This window comes from Penaeus vannamei, chromosome 11 (assembly GCF_042767895.1).
Source record: "Penaeus vannamei isolate JL-2024 chromosome 11, ASM4276789v1, whole genome shotgun sequence".
In the NCBI taxonomy this organism is placed as follows: Eukaryota; Metazoa; Arthropoda; class Malacostraca; order Decapoda; family Penaeidae; genus Penaeus; species Penaeus vannamei.
In genome coordinates this window covers 31,332,121-31,347,120 of record NC_091559.1, presented here as the reverse complement: position 1 = coordinate 31,347,120, position 15,000 = coordinate 31,332,121, and the positions used below count along the sequence as shown (strand labels likewise).

Below are 15,000 nucleotides of genomic sequence, written 5' to 3'. Positions count from 1 at the left end.
TATATATATATATATATATATATATATATATATATATATATATATATATATATATCATCCATACCATCTTGCAATGAACAAACACAAACAAAAATATCTGACAATCAAATATACATCTTGATCAGCATATGTCTGACGGCTTTCTAAGATCTCCCGGCATGAGATGAGCCGAAAGGTCAGAGAAAGGTCAGCCCACCTTTTCAACCTTTCATCAATTGCAGAAAGAATGCCCTTCTTATCAAAGCCCTTGTCATGATGTGTGAATGCTATCATCATTAGCCACAGCATTAGCGCGGTGTTAATTAGTGAACATGCTTGCCAAAAAAAAGATAATAATAGTTTGAAAAAAAAAAAAAAAAAAAAAGACAAAGAGACAGAGGAGAGAGAGAGAGAGAGAGAGAGAGAGAGAGAGAGAGAGAGAGAGAGAGAGAGAGAGAGAGAGAGAGATAAAGAGAGAGAGAGAGAGAGAGAGAGCAAGAGAACGAGACAGACAGAGAGAAAGAGAACGAGAGAGAGGCAGAGAAATCATAAATGGCACTGGATATTTAATAAAAGAAAATTATGTAATTATGAAGATTTTTTGCATTTCATGTAATACTTTATTTAGAATGAATGAAAACAAAAGTCAATTGTCGTATTTCTTGTATTGTAGATGGCGTTTGTGTTGTCTTTGCTATCAACGGCGTTATTCTGGCTGCTAATAGGATTATTATTGGAACAATTATCATAATTATTGGCATTAATTTTGTTGTAATGGTAATTGTTATTGTTATCATTGTTTTCATTTTTGTTATTATCATTATCATTATTAGTAATATCAACAGCAATGTGTCATCATCATCATTATTATCATTTTTTTTGTTATTGTAATTATTATTAACGTTATTGTTAATAATAATAATATAAACAAACACAAACACATACACACACACACACACACACAAAACAACCTCCACCAATACACCCCCCCCCGCCGTTGCAATTGCATAACTGCTTAGCCACGAGCGAACACAGGCCCACAATCAATGTCTTATCTCCAGCGGTTGATCTCTTATCGTACAATGGAGGGCGGCAGAGTGGCGTGTAGGGCTGGTGGGACATGTGGTTTATAAGGCCGTTATTTGTTTGTGGTTCAGTGTTATTTGTGTTTGTGTGTTTGTTGGTTGGTTGGTTGTATCAACATGTTTCATTATTATTTTTGTTATTATTGGTTTTGTTTTCTGTTTTCTGTTTTCTTGTTAATGATATTGATACGAGTGCTATCATTATTGTTACTATCATTATTATTGTTGTTGTTATTATTATTATTATAATTATTATTATTATTGTTGTTGTTGCTGTTGTTGTTGTTCTTGCTGCTGCTGCTGCTGTTGATATTATCATTTTTGTTGTTATTATCATTATTATTGTTATCTTTATTATTATTATTATTATCATTAGCATTTCCATTATTATAATCATTATTGTTAATATCATCATTATCATTATCATCATAGTTGTCATTAGTATCATTATCATTACCATCTTTGCAACCACCATTATCATTATCGATAGTATCATGGAAAAATTGTTATCGAGAATGAATATCACAAAGTACAGTACAGTTGGTGCAGAAAAAATATATAGTTGTGAATTCGTAGCTTTACAAAACCAGAGATTCTAACTAATGCGTGGCGGTTAAATGTTAATTTGATTTCTGGTGCAGATTTGATAGAAATGCGTCAATCATATATCGCTGTGGAGTAATTTACCTTGATTTGTACTGTTTGGTAGCATTGTGTTATCACGTTGGAACAGTGGTTTTATGGTCACCTCTGATGTCATCAATTGCATTGTTGTTAAAGTTTTAGCGTTGCCTTTGCGGTGGGTGATCCGTTCAACAGATGCAATCCTTTCATCATACGCTACACACACACACATGTATATATGTATATATATATATATATATATATATATATATATATATATATATATATATATATATATATATATATATATATATATGTATGTATGTATGTATGTATGTATGTATGTATTTATATATATGCCTGTGTGTGTTCGGTCATTGTGCTTACCTGCGTTTATGTGTGTGTGTGTGTGTGTGAGTGTGTGTGTGTGTATGCCAGTTACATAATTTGCGATAAGATCTTCTGTCGAAAATCCTTATTTGTATGATAATCTTCGTTTACTATTATCTAGCAAACCTTGTAATCTTACGCGATCTATTATCTTTATTATTGCTAGTATTATGGTTATTAAAGTCAATGCCTTTCATCGCCATCGCACGCCCACACACACACATATTTATCTACATGGGTGTGTGTTGATTAGGGAATATATAATCATTTATCAGTGCTCCATGATCCTGAGATATACAGTATATCTCTCTCCAGAAAGACTAGATCATAATATATGACATTTTTTACTCATTAAGCATTAGTTGAAGTTGATATCGGTATAAATGTCCGCATAATTTACACCAGTCTCAAAAAAAAAAAAAATCCTTACCCTCGTTTCTCCTTCGTGCAGGTCACAGATGAGGGGAAGGAGGGCGTCGCAGGAGAAGCCCCCCTCCGGCAGGTCTTCCACAGGCCGGTCCAGGTCAGCCTCGAGAGCCAAGGAGAACCTCCCTCCTTCTCGCGGCGACTCCGAGTACGAGAGGGAAGTAGGAGGCGAAGAGGAAGAAGGGGAAGGAGAAGAGGGGGCGAGGGGAGGCCAGAGACGAAGGAGCGACGAACAGCAAGAGGACCCGGCAGGAGATGGGTGCCTCAATGTGTCTCGTCTGGCTGGGCAGGTGAGGGCCGAGTTCTGTGGCTGTGGGTAGTTGTGTTCGGTTGTGGATCCACGTGCGTTTGTGTGTCGGGAATGAAGTATCGGTATATGTGTGTATGTTTTGTGGCATTGCGTTTGTGCGTGTGTGTGTGTGTGTGTGTGTGTGTGACTTGTGGCATTGTGTTAGTGTGCGTGTGTGTGTTTTGTGGCATTGTGTTAGTGTGTGTGTGTGTGTGTGTGTGTGTTTTGTGTCATTGTGTTTACGTGCGTTTGTGTGTGTGTGTTTTTAGTTTATAAACTTTTCCAAAAATTTCCCAATATGATTGAAGAAATCATGGAGGAATCTTCCGTTCATAATTTTTGTAACGGAAATAACCATGTATTTCTCGCCACGAATTCGAAGGCGATATCCAAGGAGCGGAAACGTGTCGAAATGAGGTCACAGACGTCACAATGTAAATTAGGTGACTTTCCTGTAGCCCTCAATTGACAGATCCATCTAATTATTGCCATCCTTACGGAGAGCCACTGAAGTGTTCTGTCAGGAGTGCCTCAGTTAGCTCTTTTCTCATTGTGTTGTTTTCATTTTCTTTCTCCTTTATTTGTATTCTAATCCTGGTTCCTTCTCTTCTCCCCCCCTTCCCCGTCAGGTGCTGGGGAAGGGGGGAGGGGGGATGATGCGAGTGGGGATCCTGCCGGCCTTCACCAAGAGCAGCAAGACGGCCTCTCTGCCCCGCCACGCCACAGTCATGTCTTCCCGCGGCTCTCACACCCCCGAGCTTCCTTCGTCCGCCGCCCCCACGCCCCCGCCGACGCCCGAACGACAGCCCTCGACGGCTCCGACGCCTCCGCCCACGCCCTCCAGTGCCCACAGGCCGCCCGTGCCCGAGTCCCCAAAGCCGAAGATTAAGGGTGCGGGCGGGCAGAAGCGGGCGGCCTCCGTGTCCCCGGCGAGGGAGAAGAGGCGCTCCTTGCGAGGCTTATCGAGGGACCGCTTCCCGCAGCTGCCCCACCTCCCGTCCATGCCCAAAGTGCCCTCGATGCCCAAAGTGCCCTCGATGCCCAAAGTTCCTGCTATGCCTAAAGTTCCTCCAATGCCCAAAGTCCCATCGATGCCCAAGATGCCCGCCATGCCCGCCATGCCCAAGATGCGTCCCTTGCCGCGCGCGCCTTCGCTCCCGCCTCAGCTGAGGAACCTCCTGGGCAGGCGCGACGGCGGGGGCAGCGAGTCCCGCGACGACAACCCCAGCAAGCCGTCGCGCCGCCCGGGCCCCGTCGGCCGCACCTGGGTCAAGGTCTACGACGACATCACCTTCATGGACGACGACAAAGACAACGAGCTGTACCCCGTCCTGGCCTACACAGGTCGCCCTCAGAGTGTCCCCGAGGCCGCCCCTCTCCCTATGGCGCCCACGCCTCCTCCTCCGCGTTCGCATGCCCGTCAGCCCTCTGTCGAGAGCGAGTACGACAATGTGGTGAAGGAGGAGCTGCAGCGGGTGGTTCCCCAGGCCGGAGACAGTCCCAGAGAAGTCCCCCACTCCCAGGGACGTGGCAGGGACAGGTTCAGAGGGCGTCGCCAGAAGAGGACCGACACGCCCATCACCGTAGGGCACCCAGGGCCCGACGACGAGGTCGAAGATGCCCGCATGACGGCGCTCGAGGCACAGATCCTAACCTCAGCCTCGAGCTCGGCGCAGAAAGAGGAAGAGGAGGACTACATCATCCCTCAGGCCCTCAAGCCTCACAAGCCACCTCGAGGCATCAAAGTCTACGACAACATCGAGATTAAGCCCGCTGAGGCTCAACCCGCTCCCTCTGCAGTCGAGGACGAGCCCGTGAAGCCCCAACGCGGCATTAAGGTCTATGAAGAAGTAATTATACGACGTCAGCAAATCGAGAAAGAAATGGAAGAGAAGAAAGAAGCAGAGAGGAGAGAGGAAGAGAGACGAGAGCAAGAAAGAATACAGCAAGAGAAAGAAGAGGAGGAGAGAAGAGAGCAGGAGAAAAGAGAGGAAGAGCGAAGAGAAGCGGAGAAGAGCGAGGAGACGAAGACAGATGCCATGGAGTGTGACGACGTTCCCCTCCCGCCTCGCCCGCAAAGAGGCATCAAGGTCTACGAGTCCATCCTTCTGAAGCCGAGTGAAAAGACAGCGGAGAAGGAAGAAGAAAAAGCAGGAGGCACGGAATACACCTTCCAAACGACGATGGAACAGACGGTGGAAGTGATGGACGCGTCGGAGGTCGGAGGAGGAGAGAGCGCGAAGGAGTCGGAAGAGAAGGAGAAAGAGGAGGAACAGACTCCCCCCCGGCCGACTCGAGGGAACAAGGTGTACGCCGCCGTCCTCATCCAGCGACACGACGCCAGCGACCAGGCCGTCGTCTCGCAGGTCACCCTCACCTCCACCTCCTCCACCACCACGACAACCACGTCCGAGGTCAAGGCCAGCGAGACCGAGACGTCCGAGGTCAAAGTTCAAGCAGCGGAGGTCAAGGTGAGCGAATGCGAAACGGCGGAGGTCAAGGTCGACTCGGAGATGGTAGACAAACAGGAAGTGAAAGCTGAGGCAGATTCCAAGGTCGAGGCAGATTCCAAGGTCGAGGCAGAGTCCAAGGTTGAGGCAGAGCCCAAGGTCGAGGCTGATTCCAAGGTCGAGGCTGATTCCAAGGTCGAGGCTGATTCCAAGGTCGAGACAGAGCAAAAGGTCGAGGCGGAGTCCAAAGTAGAAACAGAGCAAAAGGTCGAGGTAGATTCCAAGGTCGAGGAGGAAGTGAAGGTAGACGCAGACGCCAAGGCCGGACCGGAGAAGACCCCCGAAGACGTTGACGAAGATCAGAACAAGGTTCCTCCTTACGCCCGTGTCCACAAGAGCGGGGGCGTGAAGGAGCTACGCCCGCTGAGACCCGAGGAGGACGATGAAACGCCGCCGCCCATCCCGCCCAAGAAGAAGGGCCTGAGGACTATCTCGCCCCAGACCCTCGAGGCTGAGCCGCCCCGCCCTCCACGCCACCTCAAGCCCCGCCTGAAGAAGTCGCAGCAGGTCGTGCTGGTGAACGGCGAGGTGTCGTCGCCGTCGCGCCCCCCTCGCGGCTCCAAGCTCTACGCAAGCGTGGAGGTCACGCCTGCGCCGCCCAAACGCCACTCCAAGGTCGTCCGCATCGAGGAGGTGGTCACACACATCAAGGACGACATGCTGGACGCGTCCGCCCCCGCGCGCGCACGCCCAGTCAAGCCCCTGCGGCACGCGCACGCCCACCACGACCCGCCCCCGCGCCGCAAGAAGCTCCGCACCAGCGAGGGCGACGAGGGCGACGACGGAGGCGCCGTGAAGGCCAGACTCACCGTCGACCCCACTCGACCGACCGCCAAGGTCGACCTCAGCGCCGACTTCGAAAACTACGAGAACGTGGACCTGAGCGAGGCGCGGCCCCAAGCCACGACCAGATCCCGCACGCGACCGCTGCCTCCGCCGCCGCCGCCGCCCAAGAAAGGCAAGATCCAGCAGAGACACCAGCAGCTCATGCAGCAGCAGCAACAACAAAAAACATCAACACAAGCTGAATCAACTGAGCGCCAGGGCAGCCAACCCCTCCGTGGCGCGGCCGCCGCGTGCGCTGACACGGGGGCCGGGAGCGGCGCGGTTGGTACGCCGGGCGAGGAGGCGGGGCCTTCTCAGCGCAATCACGTCGTCAGTGTCACTTCAGCCTCAGCGACGACAAGAGCAGGTGCGAAGGGGACGCAGCCCGATGGCAGCAGACTTGAGACGGACATCGATGACAACCTGAAGACCATCGAGAGTTCGTTCGCCACTCTAGACACGGTGTTGAAGTCGCTGCAGAACTACTCGCAGACTTCCCCAAGGCGAGTGCTGCTGGGCGAGGGAGGCGAGGGTGCCACCAGTGCTCTACCCACCTCCGCCGACGCTGCCGCCACAGCTGTCTCGCAGGAGGGCCCTGCCTCCCCCCACGCCCCTCCTCCCTCCACCCCCGCTCAGCAGGAGCAGGGGAAGGACACAAGCACACATGATGTAAGCCAGCAGGGCGAGCAGGAGGCGAGGAGCGAGAGGCAAGAGGAGGGCAAGGCGCGGGAGAGCGCGAGCGAGGCGGCGACAGCAAAGGAACAATCAGCTGATGCGAGCCCCTCCCCCGCCCCCGCCCCGGCTGACGGCCCCCCCGAGGCTGACGCTACGGCCCACGTGACAAGCACCGAGAGTGAAGTGAAGCCCGAAGTGATCGCTGAAGTGAAGTGTGACTCACAGGCTGAAGTGAAAGTGCTCGAGGCTGAAGTGAAAGAAGTGCAATTAGACGTGAAAGAGGCACATGTCGAGGTAAAGTTAGAACAGCCTGCAGTGGAGGAGGTTCTGATACAGCCTGTAGCGAGTGAAATTCAGGAAGCCAAAGCTGAAGTGAAGGTAGAACAATCTGCGCTGAAGGAGGCGAAGGAGGAGCAACCTGAGGTGAAGGCTGCTCTTCCTGAAGTGATCAGTGTTCTCCCTGAAACGGTAGAACCACAAGTTGCGGTACAGGAACCTGAAGTAATACAGGCAGAAGCAGTACCTGAACCACAAGCCGAGGCGAAGATAGAAGAGAAGGAAACAACGCAAGAGAAAAAGGAAGAAGAGCAGAAGGAAACAACGCAAGAGAAAACGGAAGAAGAGCAGAAGGAAACGAAAGCAGAACAGAAAGAAGCAGAAGCTGAAGAACAGAAGGAAGGAGCAGCAGGAGGAGAAGAAACGACGAGGAAGACGAAGAAGAAGAGGAGGAGCTCGGCGAAATCGGAAGGGAAGACCGTGTTCCAGACCCTGTACCAGGTGGACGCTCTCAAGAAGGAAATAAATAAGGCAAAATCGACGTCGACGGAAGGAGGAGAGGCAGCCGAGGAAGTGAAGGACGGAGAGCAAGAACACGCAGAGGAAGTTCAAGTTAAAGAACAAGCCAGAGCTGAAGAAAAGGTAGAAGAACAAGCGAAGTCTGAAAAAGTTCAGCCCGAAGAAACAGCCACAAACGAGGCAAAAGTCGAGGAAATAGATAAAGTAGAAGAAAAGGCTGAAGAACAAGATAAGACTGAAGTTAAAACTGAAGAAGTTAACGTTGAAGAACAGGTGAAAACTGAAGAAGCAGAGCAAGTGGAAGCAAGAAGTGAACACACTGCTGAAGAAGCAAAGGTTGAAGAACAAGCGAAAACTGAAGAAGAAAAAGAAGGAACTAAAAAAGTAGAAGTGAAGGAAAGAACAGATGAACAGAATGAAGAACAAACGCTTGCAGCAGAAAGAGAACCAGAGAGTATAGAAAGTCAAACAAAAACTGAAGAACAGAAAGTAACCACAGACGAAGAGGCGACAACAGCCGAGAGAAGAGAAGAGACCGAGAAGACAGAAGCAGCAAGCGAAGAACAAAGAGAAGAAAAGAAAGAGGAAGAAGAGAAGACAGTAGAAGAGAGTGCGGCTTCACAAGACCCCGAAGCCTCGCAGGAAGAGAAGAGAGAAGAGACGAAAGAACAAGAGAAAAAGGAGACGCAGGAGGAAGGCGCGAGAGCAAGAGCCGCGCCCCCAGCAGCGGAGGGCGGAGATCTCGCCTCCAGACTGGAAGGTATTCGAACCGCGCTCGAGAGTGTTATTTGCAACCTTCCAGACTCCTCCACTTCCTCCTCATCCTGCACCGCTAACACCGCTGGGCCAGCTGCATCTGCATCTTCTAGCACCTCTGCACCCGCCGCTAACAACGGTAACAGTGTGGATGGCTTGACCCCGCCCACTAACCCCCAGGCCGCGCCCTCTAACATAACTGACCAAGGTGGCGTCGAGGCGAAGGAGGGAGAGAAGGACAGCGTCCCCGCCCCTTCGAGTCCACCTGATGTAACCACGCCCCCTAGAACATCCCCGAGTGCGTTTGATGATAACAACTTTGATAACCGTGTTAGTTGTGTTAGTGATACTAGCGAAGCCTCTGAACCCCCTGGCCTTCCCGCCGAACTAAAACCCCTCCCACGAAACCCCCCCGACCGCCCGGAGTCCCCTGGTCAAAGTGGTGACCCCTGTTCCCCTTCCGCCACTGAGACTGACCCTGTCCTAACCCGTGGTGAAGCCCTTACAACATACCCCCCTGAAGCCTCACACCATTCACACACTTGCACGGAAGCTTTGGAAACCCTGGTGAGTAGAACGACTCCTGTTAGTGAAGCTTCATTTACACTTCCCCAGAACATAGACTTGATCAAAGGCTCGACAACCGCTGACAGTGAGGCGTTAGTCAACATCAGCCACACCACAGTCACAGTTAGAGAAACCCCGTATAGTGTTAGTGAAGCCTCAGACGAAAAAACAGATAGTGATATTTTAGATACAGGTAGTGAAACCCCGGACACAAGTAGGGAGATTACAGGAACTCTCACAGTAGCCATTTACGCCCCGCACACACTCATTAAAACCGACACAACAGACACTGACGCTGTGAATGAACCCCCACACACTGACAATAAACCAACTGAAACTCATATCGAAACTTCAGACACTGTCACTAAGGCACAGGACACCTTAAAACTCCAGGACACCGTAAGTGAAACACAAGACTCTGTTGCAATTACTTACAGCACTGGTACTACAAAACCTCTTGTCAGTCCTGAAAGAGAAACTCAGATTATTGCTAGAATAGACTCGGTAGAAAACCAAGCCACAGACGCTGGGAAAGAAGACAGACATTTTGGTGGTGAAGACACTGTTAGTGAAAACACAGACACCGCTAAAGAAATCACAGACATTGTTGGAGAATCCATAGACACTGCTAAAGAAATCACAGACATTGTTAGAGAATCCACAGACACTGCTAAAGAAACCACAGACATTGTTAGAGAATCCACAGACACTGCTAAAGAAACCACAGACATTGTTAGAGAATCCACAGACACTGCTAAAGAAATCACAGACGTTGTTAGAGAATCCACAGACACTACTAAAGAAACCACAGACATTGTTAGAGAATCCACAGACACCGCTAAAGAAACCACAGACATTGTTAGAGAATCCACAGACACTGCTAAAGAAACCACAGACATTGTTAGAGAATCCACAGACACCGCTAAAGAAACCACAGACATTGTTAGAGAATCCACAGACACAGCTAAAGAAACCACAGACATTGTTAGAGAATCCACAGACACAGCTGAAGAAACCACAGACATTGTTAGAGAATCCACAGACACCGCTAAAGAAACCACAGACATTGTTAGAGAATCCACAGACACAGCTAAAGAAACCACAGACATTGTTAGAGAACCCACAGACACAGCTGAAGAAACCACAGACATTGTTAGAGAATCCACAGACACAGCTAAAGAAACCACAGACATTGTTAGAGAACCCACAGACACAGCTAAAGAAACCACAGACATTGTTAGAGAACCCACAGACACAGCTGAAGAAACCACAGACATTGTTAGAGAACCCACAGACACAGCTAAAGAAACCACAGACATTGTTAGAGAACCCACAGACACAGCTGAAGAAACCACAGACATTGTTAGAGAATCCACAGACACTACTAAAGAAATCACAGACATTGTTAGAGAATCCACAGACACTGCTGAAGAAACCACAGACATTGTTAGAGAACCCACAGACACAGCTAAAGAAACCACAGACATTGTTAGAGAACCCACAGACACTGCGAACGAAGCCACTTCCGCCGTTAGTAAAATCACAGATACTGTCAATGAAACTGTAGATATAGTTAGAGAAACCGCAGACACCGTTCTAGAAACCACAGATACTCTTAGAGAAACCACAGACACCGTTCTAGAAACCACAGATACTCTTAGAGAAACCACAGACACAGTTAGAGACCCAGCAAGCACTGTTAAAGAAGCTACAGATGCTGTCATTGAAAACGAAGGCACTGCTAGCATAGTCACAGCTGCAATTAGAGGAACCAGCGACGCCATTGGGGAAACTACAGATATTGACAGTGAAACCACAGACACAGTTAGAGAATCCGCAGACACTGTAATTGAAACCACCGGACCTGTTAGTGAAGCCACAGACACTGTTGGTGAAACCGCAGACACTGTTAGTGAAACCACAGACACTGTTAGAGAAGCCGCAGACACTGTAATTGAAACCACCGGACCTGTTAGTGAAGCCACAGACACTGTTGGTGAAGCCACAGACACTGTTAGAGAAACCACAGACACAGTTAGTGAAAACACATACACTGTTAGAGAATCCACAGACACTGCTAGAGAAGCCACAGACACTGTAATTGAAACCACAGACACTGCTAGAGAATCCGCAGACACTGTAATTGAAACCACCGGACCTGTTAGTGAAGCCACAGACACTGTTGGTGAAACCACAGACACTGTTAGAGAAACCACAGACACTGATAGAGAAATCACAGACATTATCGGAGAAACCAAAGACACGGGAAGGGAGACTGCAGACGCTGTTAGTGAAGTCACAGACACTTTTGAAGAAACCACAGGGACTGTTAGCGAAACCACAGACGCTGACGGAGAAACCACAGACATAAACCACCGAGTCTCCGTTAGTGAAACCGCAGACGCTGGAGGCCAATCGTCAGAAACAGACACAGATAAAGGCGATCTTGAATGTAAACCCTTAGTTACTGTCAGTGAAACCCCACAGTTTGAAATCCAAGACACCGTAAGTGGATCCACAGATTTTGAAACCTTAGATACCCTGAGTGAAACCCCAGATTTTGAGACCTTGGATAACGTCAGTGAATTTACAGATTACGAAACACTAGACACCCTTAGCGAAACCACAGATTTTGAAACCCTTGATAATTTTAGCGAGTCTGCAGAATTTGTAACATTAAATACCCTTAGTGAAACCCCAGATTTTGAAACCTTGGATAATGTTAGTGAATCCACAGATTTTGGGACTTTAGAATCTGTCAGTGAAACAGATTTCGACCCTCCAGAAGTTGAACTCGTAGACTCAGGCAGTGAAACCCCGGAATACATAACACATGACAGGAGTAGCGAACCAACAGACATAGTTAGAGAATCCTCACAGACTGAAACCCCAGACTGTCTCACTAAAGAAACTCCGGCTGTTGTTAGTGAAACTCCAGACACTGATACGCGAGACTCTGGTAGACAATTATCAGACACTGTTAGTGAAGCCTCAGTTATTGTTAGTGAAACCCCAGACACCTTAAGCGAGACTGCAGCTTTTGTTAGTGAAGCCTCAGACACTGTTTGTGAAATAGACACTTGCTGTAAAGACCCAGACACTGTCAACCAAACCACAGACACTGAATCCCCTGTTATTGTTAGTGAAGCCCCAGACACTGTTAGGAACACCACGGAGACTGCTAGTGAAGCCTCAGACACTGTTAGGGAAGCCACAGAGATTTTTAGTGAAACCTTAGACACTGTCAGAGAAGCTATTGATATTACTAGTGAAGCCTCAAACACTGTCGGGGAAGCCACAGAGATTACAAATGAAGCCTCAGACACTGTCGGGGAAGCCACAGAGATTACAAGTGAAGCCTCAGACACTGTCACTGAATCCACAACCACCCTTAGTGAAGCAGCTTTAAGAATAACCCCTTACATCGTCAGAGAAAACTTAAACTCAGTATTAGACGCCCTGGACTCTGTTCAAAAGACCTTGGGCGCTTTAGATGAAACCTCTGACACTGTTAGAGATTATCCACCCATTGCTATTAGTGAAGCCCCAGATACCGTTAGCGAAGCCTCACATACTGTTAGTGAAGCCTCACATACCTTGAGTGAGGCTTTGACAGCTGCTTCTGTAGACAGCCAAAGTGTAACCACCACAGACTCCCAACCTCCTACCTCGGAAACCCTCGCCAGTGCTTCCGAAACCCCTCCCGCTTCCCCGGAACCCTTTGTCGACGACCACACTCTCACCACCACCACTTCCACCACTACTTCCGGGTACGACCATCGCAACGACCTCCTCCTCGCCCAGCGTGAGTCGCGACCTTCTGACGCGAACTGGAACCTCTTCAACGGAAGTGGTGCGTTGACTGGGTGTTCTCTGGTAGCCTGTGTCGTAGAGGTGCTTGTGTCCCTAGACTGTAAAGTAGACTGGCTCGACAGAGTGTGGCTTTTCGTAGACTGTAGCTCGGATATGTGCCACGAGAGAGTGCTCTTATCTGCCTGTAGTAGCGTAGAGGTGTTGTTCAACGAGCCCTTAACCTGTAGTGTAGACGCGTGTCAGTGTGTGGTTTCCTTAGGCAGCATTAATCTGAGCACGACCCGGCCCAGAAGCGGCTCTAGGGTGTTGACGGGAGCCACCTGGGCCACCTGCCAGAGGGACAGTCGGTGCCTTGGTAGGACGGGGGAGGAAGACAGAGCCAGAACGGGAAGAAAAAGTGTGTACAGAGATAAAGGCTGAAGAAAGACAAAAGACTGATAGTGAAACATATTTTTGATTTGAGTAGTTGAGACGGCAAAATATCTCTCGCGCGATAGGGTCGAGTAAGGGCACCCTGGAGAGGTCACGTGACTCGCCCGCGACCCACCACCACCTCGGCCTCGAGGACGACCCTCTGGACGACCCGAGGCTGAGCGTGGCGGCGTTGCGGCCCCGCTCCTGGTCGGGTGGCGAGGCTGGGATGACCTCCGGGCCCAGGCAGGAGGACGAGAGCGACGGCGAAGGTGAGCCGTCCCCGTCCCTTTCCTTCGGCGTCCGGAGGTCGCTAAGGGCGCTCTTCGGCTCCCTCGGAAAGGGCAAGGGGCGAGAGCGGAAGTCGGCGCCAGAGACGCGATGGGCCGGAGCTCCGCGGGACGGGCGGAAGCCGAAGCCGAGCGAGAGACCGCGGAGTCAGTTCTACGTCGAGCTTCCCAGCGACACGACCTGCGACTCGTCCGCTCCGAACCCGCAGCCTGTCATCGTCGTCACGCCCGCGCGCGCCCAGACTCTCCCCGCCGGCCTCTCGCCTTCGTCCATGCTGTGCCTGCCGCCCGTGGCCACGCGCCCGCCGCCCCTGCCGTCCGTGGGGTCCCACCGCTACCGCTTCACACTCCCTCCCTCGCCACACGCCAGACTGGGTAACAGGGAAGCAGGAGGTGAAGGCCGCACATGCGCACCAGGTCAGGACCTCACGCAAGGTCATGAGAGGCGCGGCAGAAGGCCGCTCAGGCAGCTGGGCGTGTTAGTCATACCTGAGTCACTCACGGAGACGCCGGCCTACAGGCGGAGGCTCGTACTCGCCGACGAAGACTTTCCTCTTCCGAGAAGCTCCAGCGATTCCGCCATGGGAGGCGACCTGTCCAAGGAAGAGGAGGAGGAGGAAGAGGAAATTAGTGAACACACTGTGACCGCCCCTGTTCACCACAGATATATGAATGTGGTGTCGGAACTAAATCAGGTTGTGCTAAAATCGCTCAGTTTACGGAGATCGCAAGGAGGAGGAGATGAAGAGCGCTTATTCAGAGCGAGTGTTTGTGACAGTGATAGTGATAGTGATAACAGTACTGATAGTGACAGTGATGGTGCGTATGTGACAGCTGAAAATAGCGGAATAGATGTGAACGGCCTCAGTGATGTTTGGAAAGATAGTGTTAATGGTGAAGCAGTGATAGTGACCGCGAGAGAGAGAGACGTAAGGGATGGTGTACTGGGAGGGGAGGGAGCCGTGACACCCGAGATGGTGAGTGAGAGGAAGGACCAAGCTCGTGTGATCCCCGTTCTGAGCCGCGACCCCCCCGCAGGGCTCCCCGTGGGCGTGGAAGGCGACGACCCTGACACTCCTCGCCGCTTGGGCTGCGCCCCGCCCGTCGCCCCGTGTGTTAGTGTTAGTGCTAGTGAGAGTGAGCATGAGGACACCCCGTCCCGCCCCCTGCACCCCTACCCCGACTCTTCCCCCGCATGGTTTGACCCCAACGCCCCCACCGGAGTGCCGAGTGCCACTAACCCTGACCCAGGGAGCAGCCGGGACGCCTCTCCGGCTCCTGCCTCGGCGCCCTCCTCCACCGCGGAGAGCCGAGACAGGAAGGTCTTCCTCATCGCCCAGGAGGTCATGACTTCGGAGCGGGTGTTCGTGGACGTCCTCCGACTCCTCAACGTCGATTTCCGTAATTTTGTCTTAGGTTTAAGCAAAGACGAGAAGGGGGAGGAGCCGCGCGCCGTACCCGGCCCCGCTCAGTCGCCCTCAGAGAGCAGCAGCAGCAGTAGGGCCGCGCCCAAGGCCCCCGCCGTGGCTTGCATTCCAGAATCCGAACTCAATAAAATACTCAAC

The 15,000-nt window shown here is 50.7% G+C and overlaps 1 protein-coding gene across 2 annotated transcripts in view; it reads left to right on the top strand.

The window, feature by feature from the left end:
* LOC113823401 (microtubule-associated protein futsch) overlaps window positions 1-15,000 on the top strand; it is a 43,832-nt gene that overhangs the window by 28,394 nt on the left and 438 nt on the right. Inside the window, exons 2-3 of one of the 2 annotated variants that reach the window (XM_070127224.1) lie at window positions 2,530-2,794; window positions 3,423-8,358. In XM_070127224.1, the coding sequence (XP_069983325.1) occupies window positions 2,530-2,794; window positions 3,423-8,358 (5,201 nt within the window). Of the gene's footprint in view, window positions 1-2,529; window positions 2,795-3,422; window positions 8,494-15,000 lie in introns of both variants that reach the window. The other variant, XM_070127223.1, reaches the window with a different exon arrangement.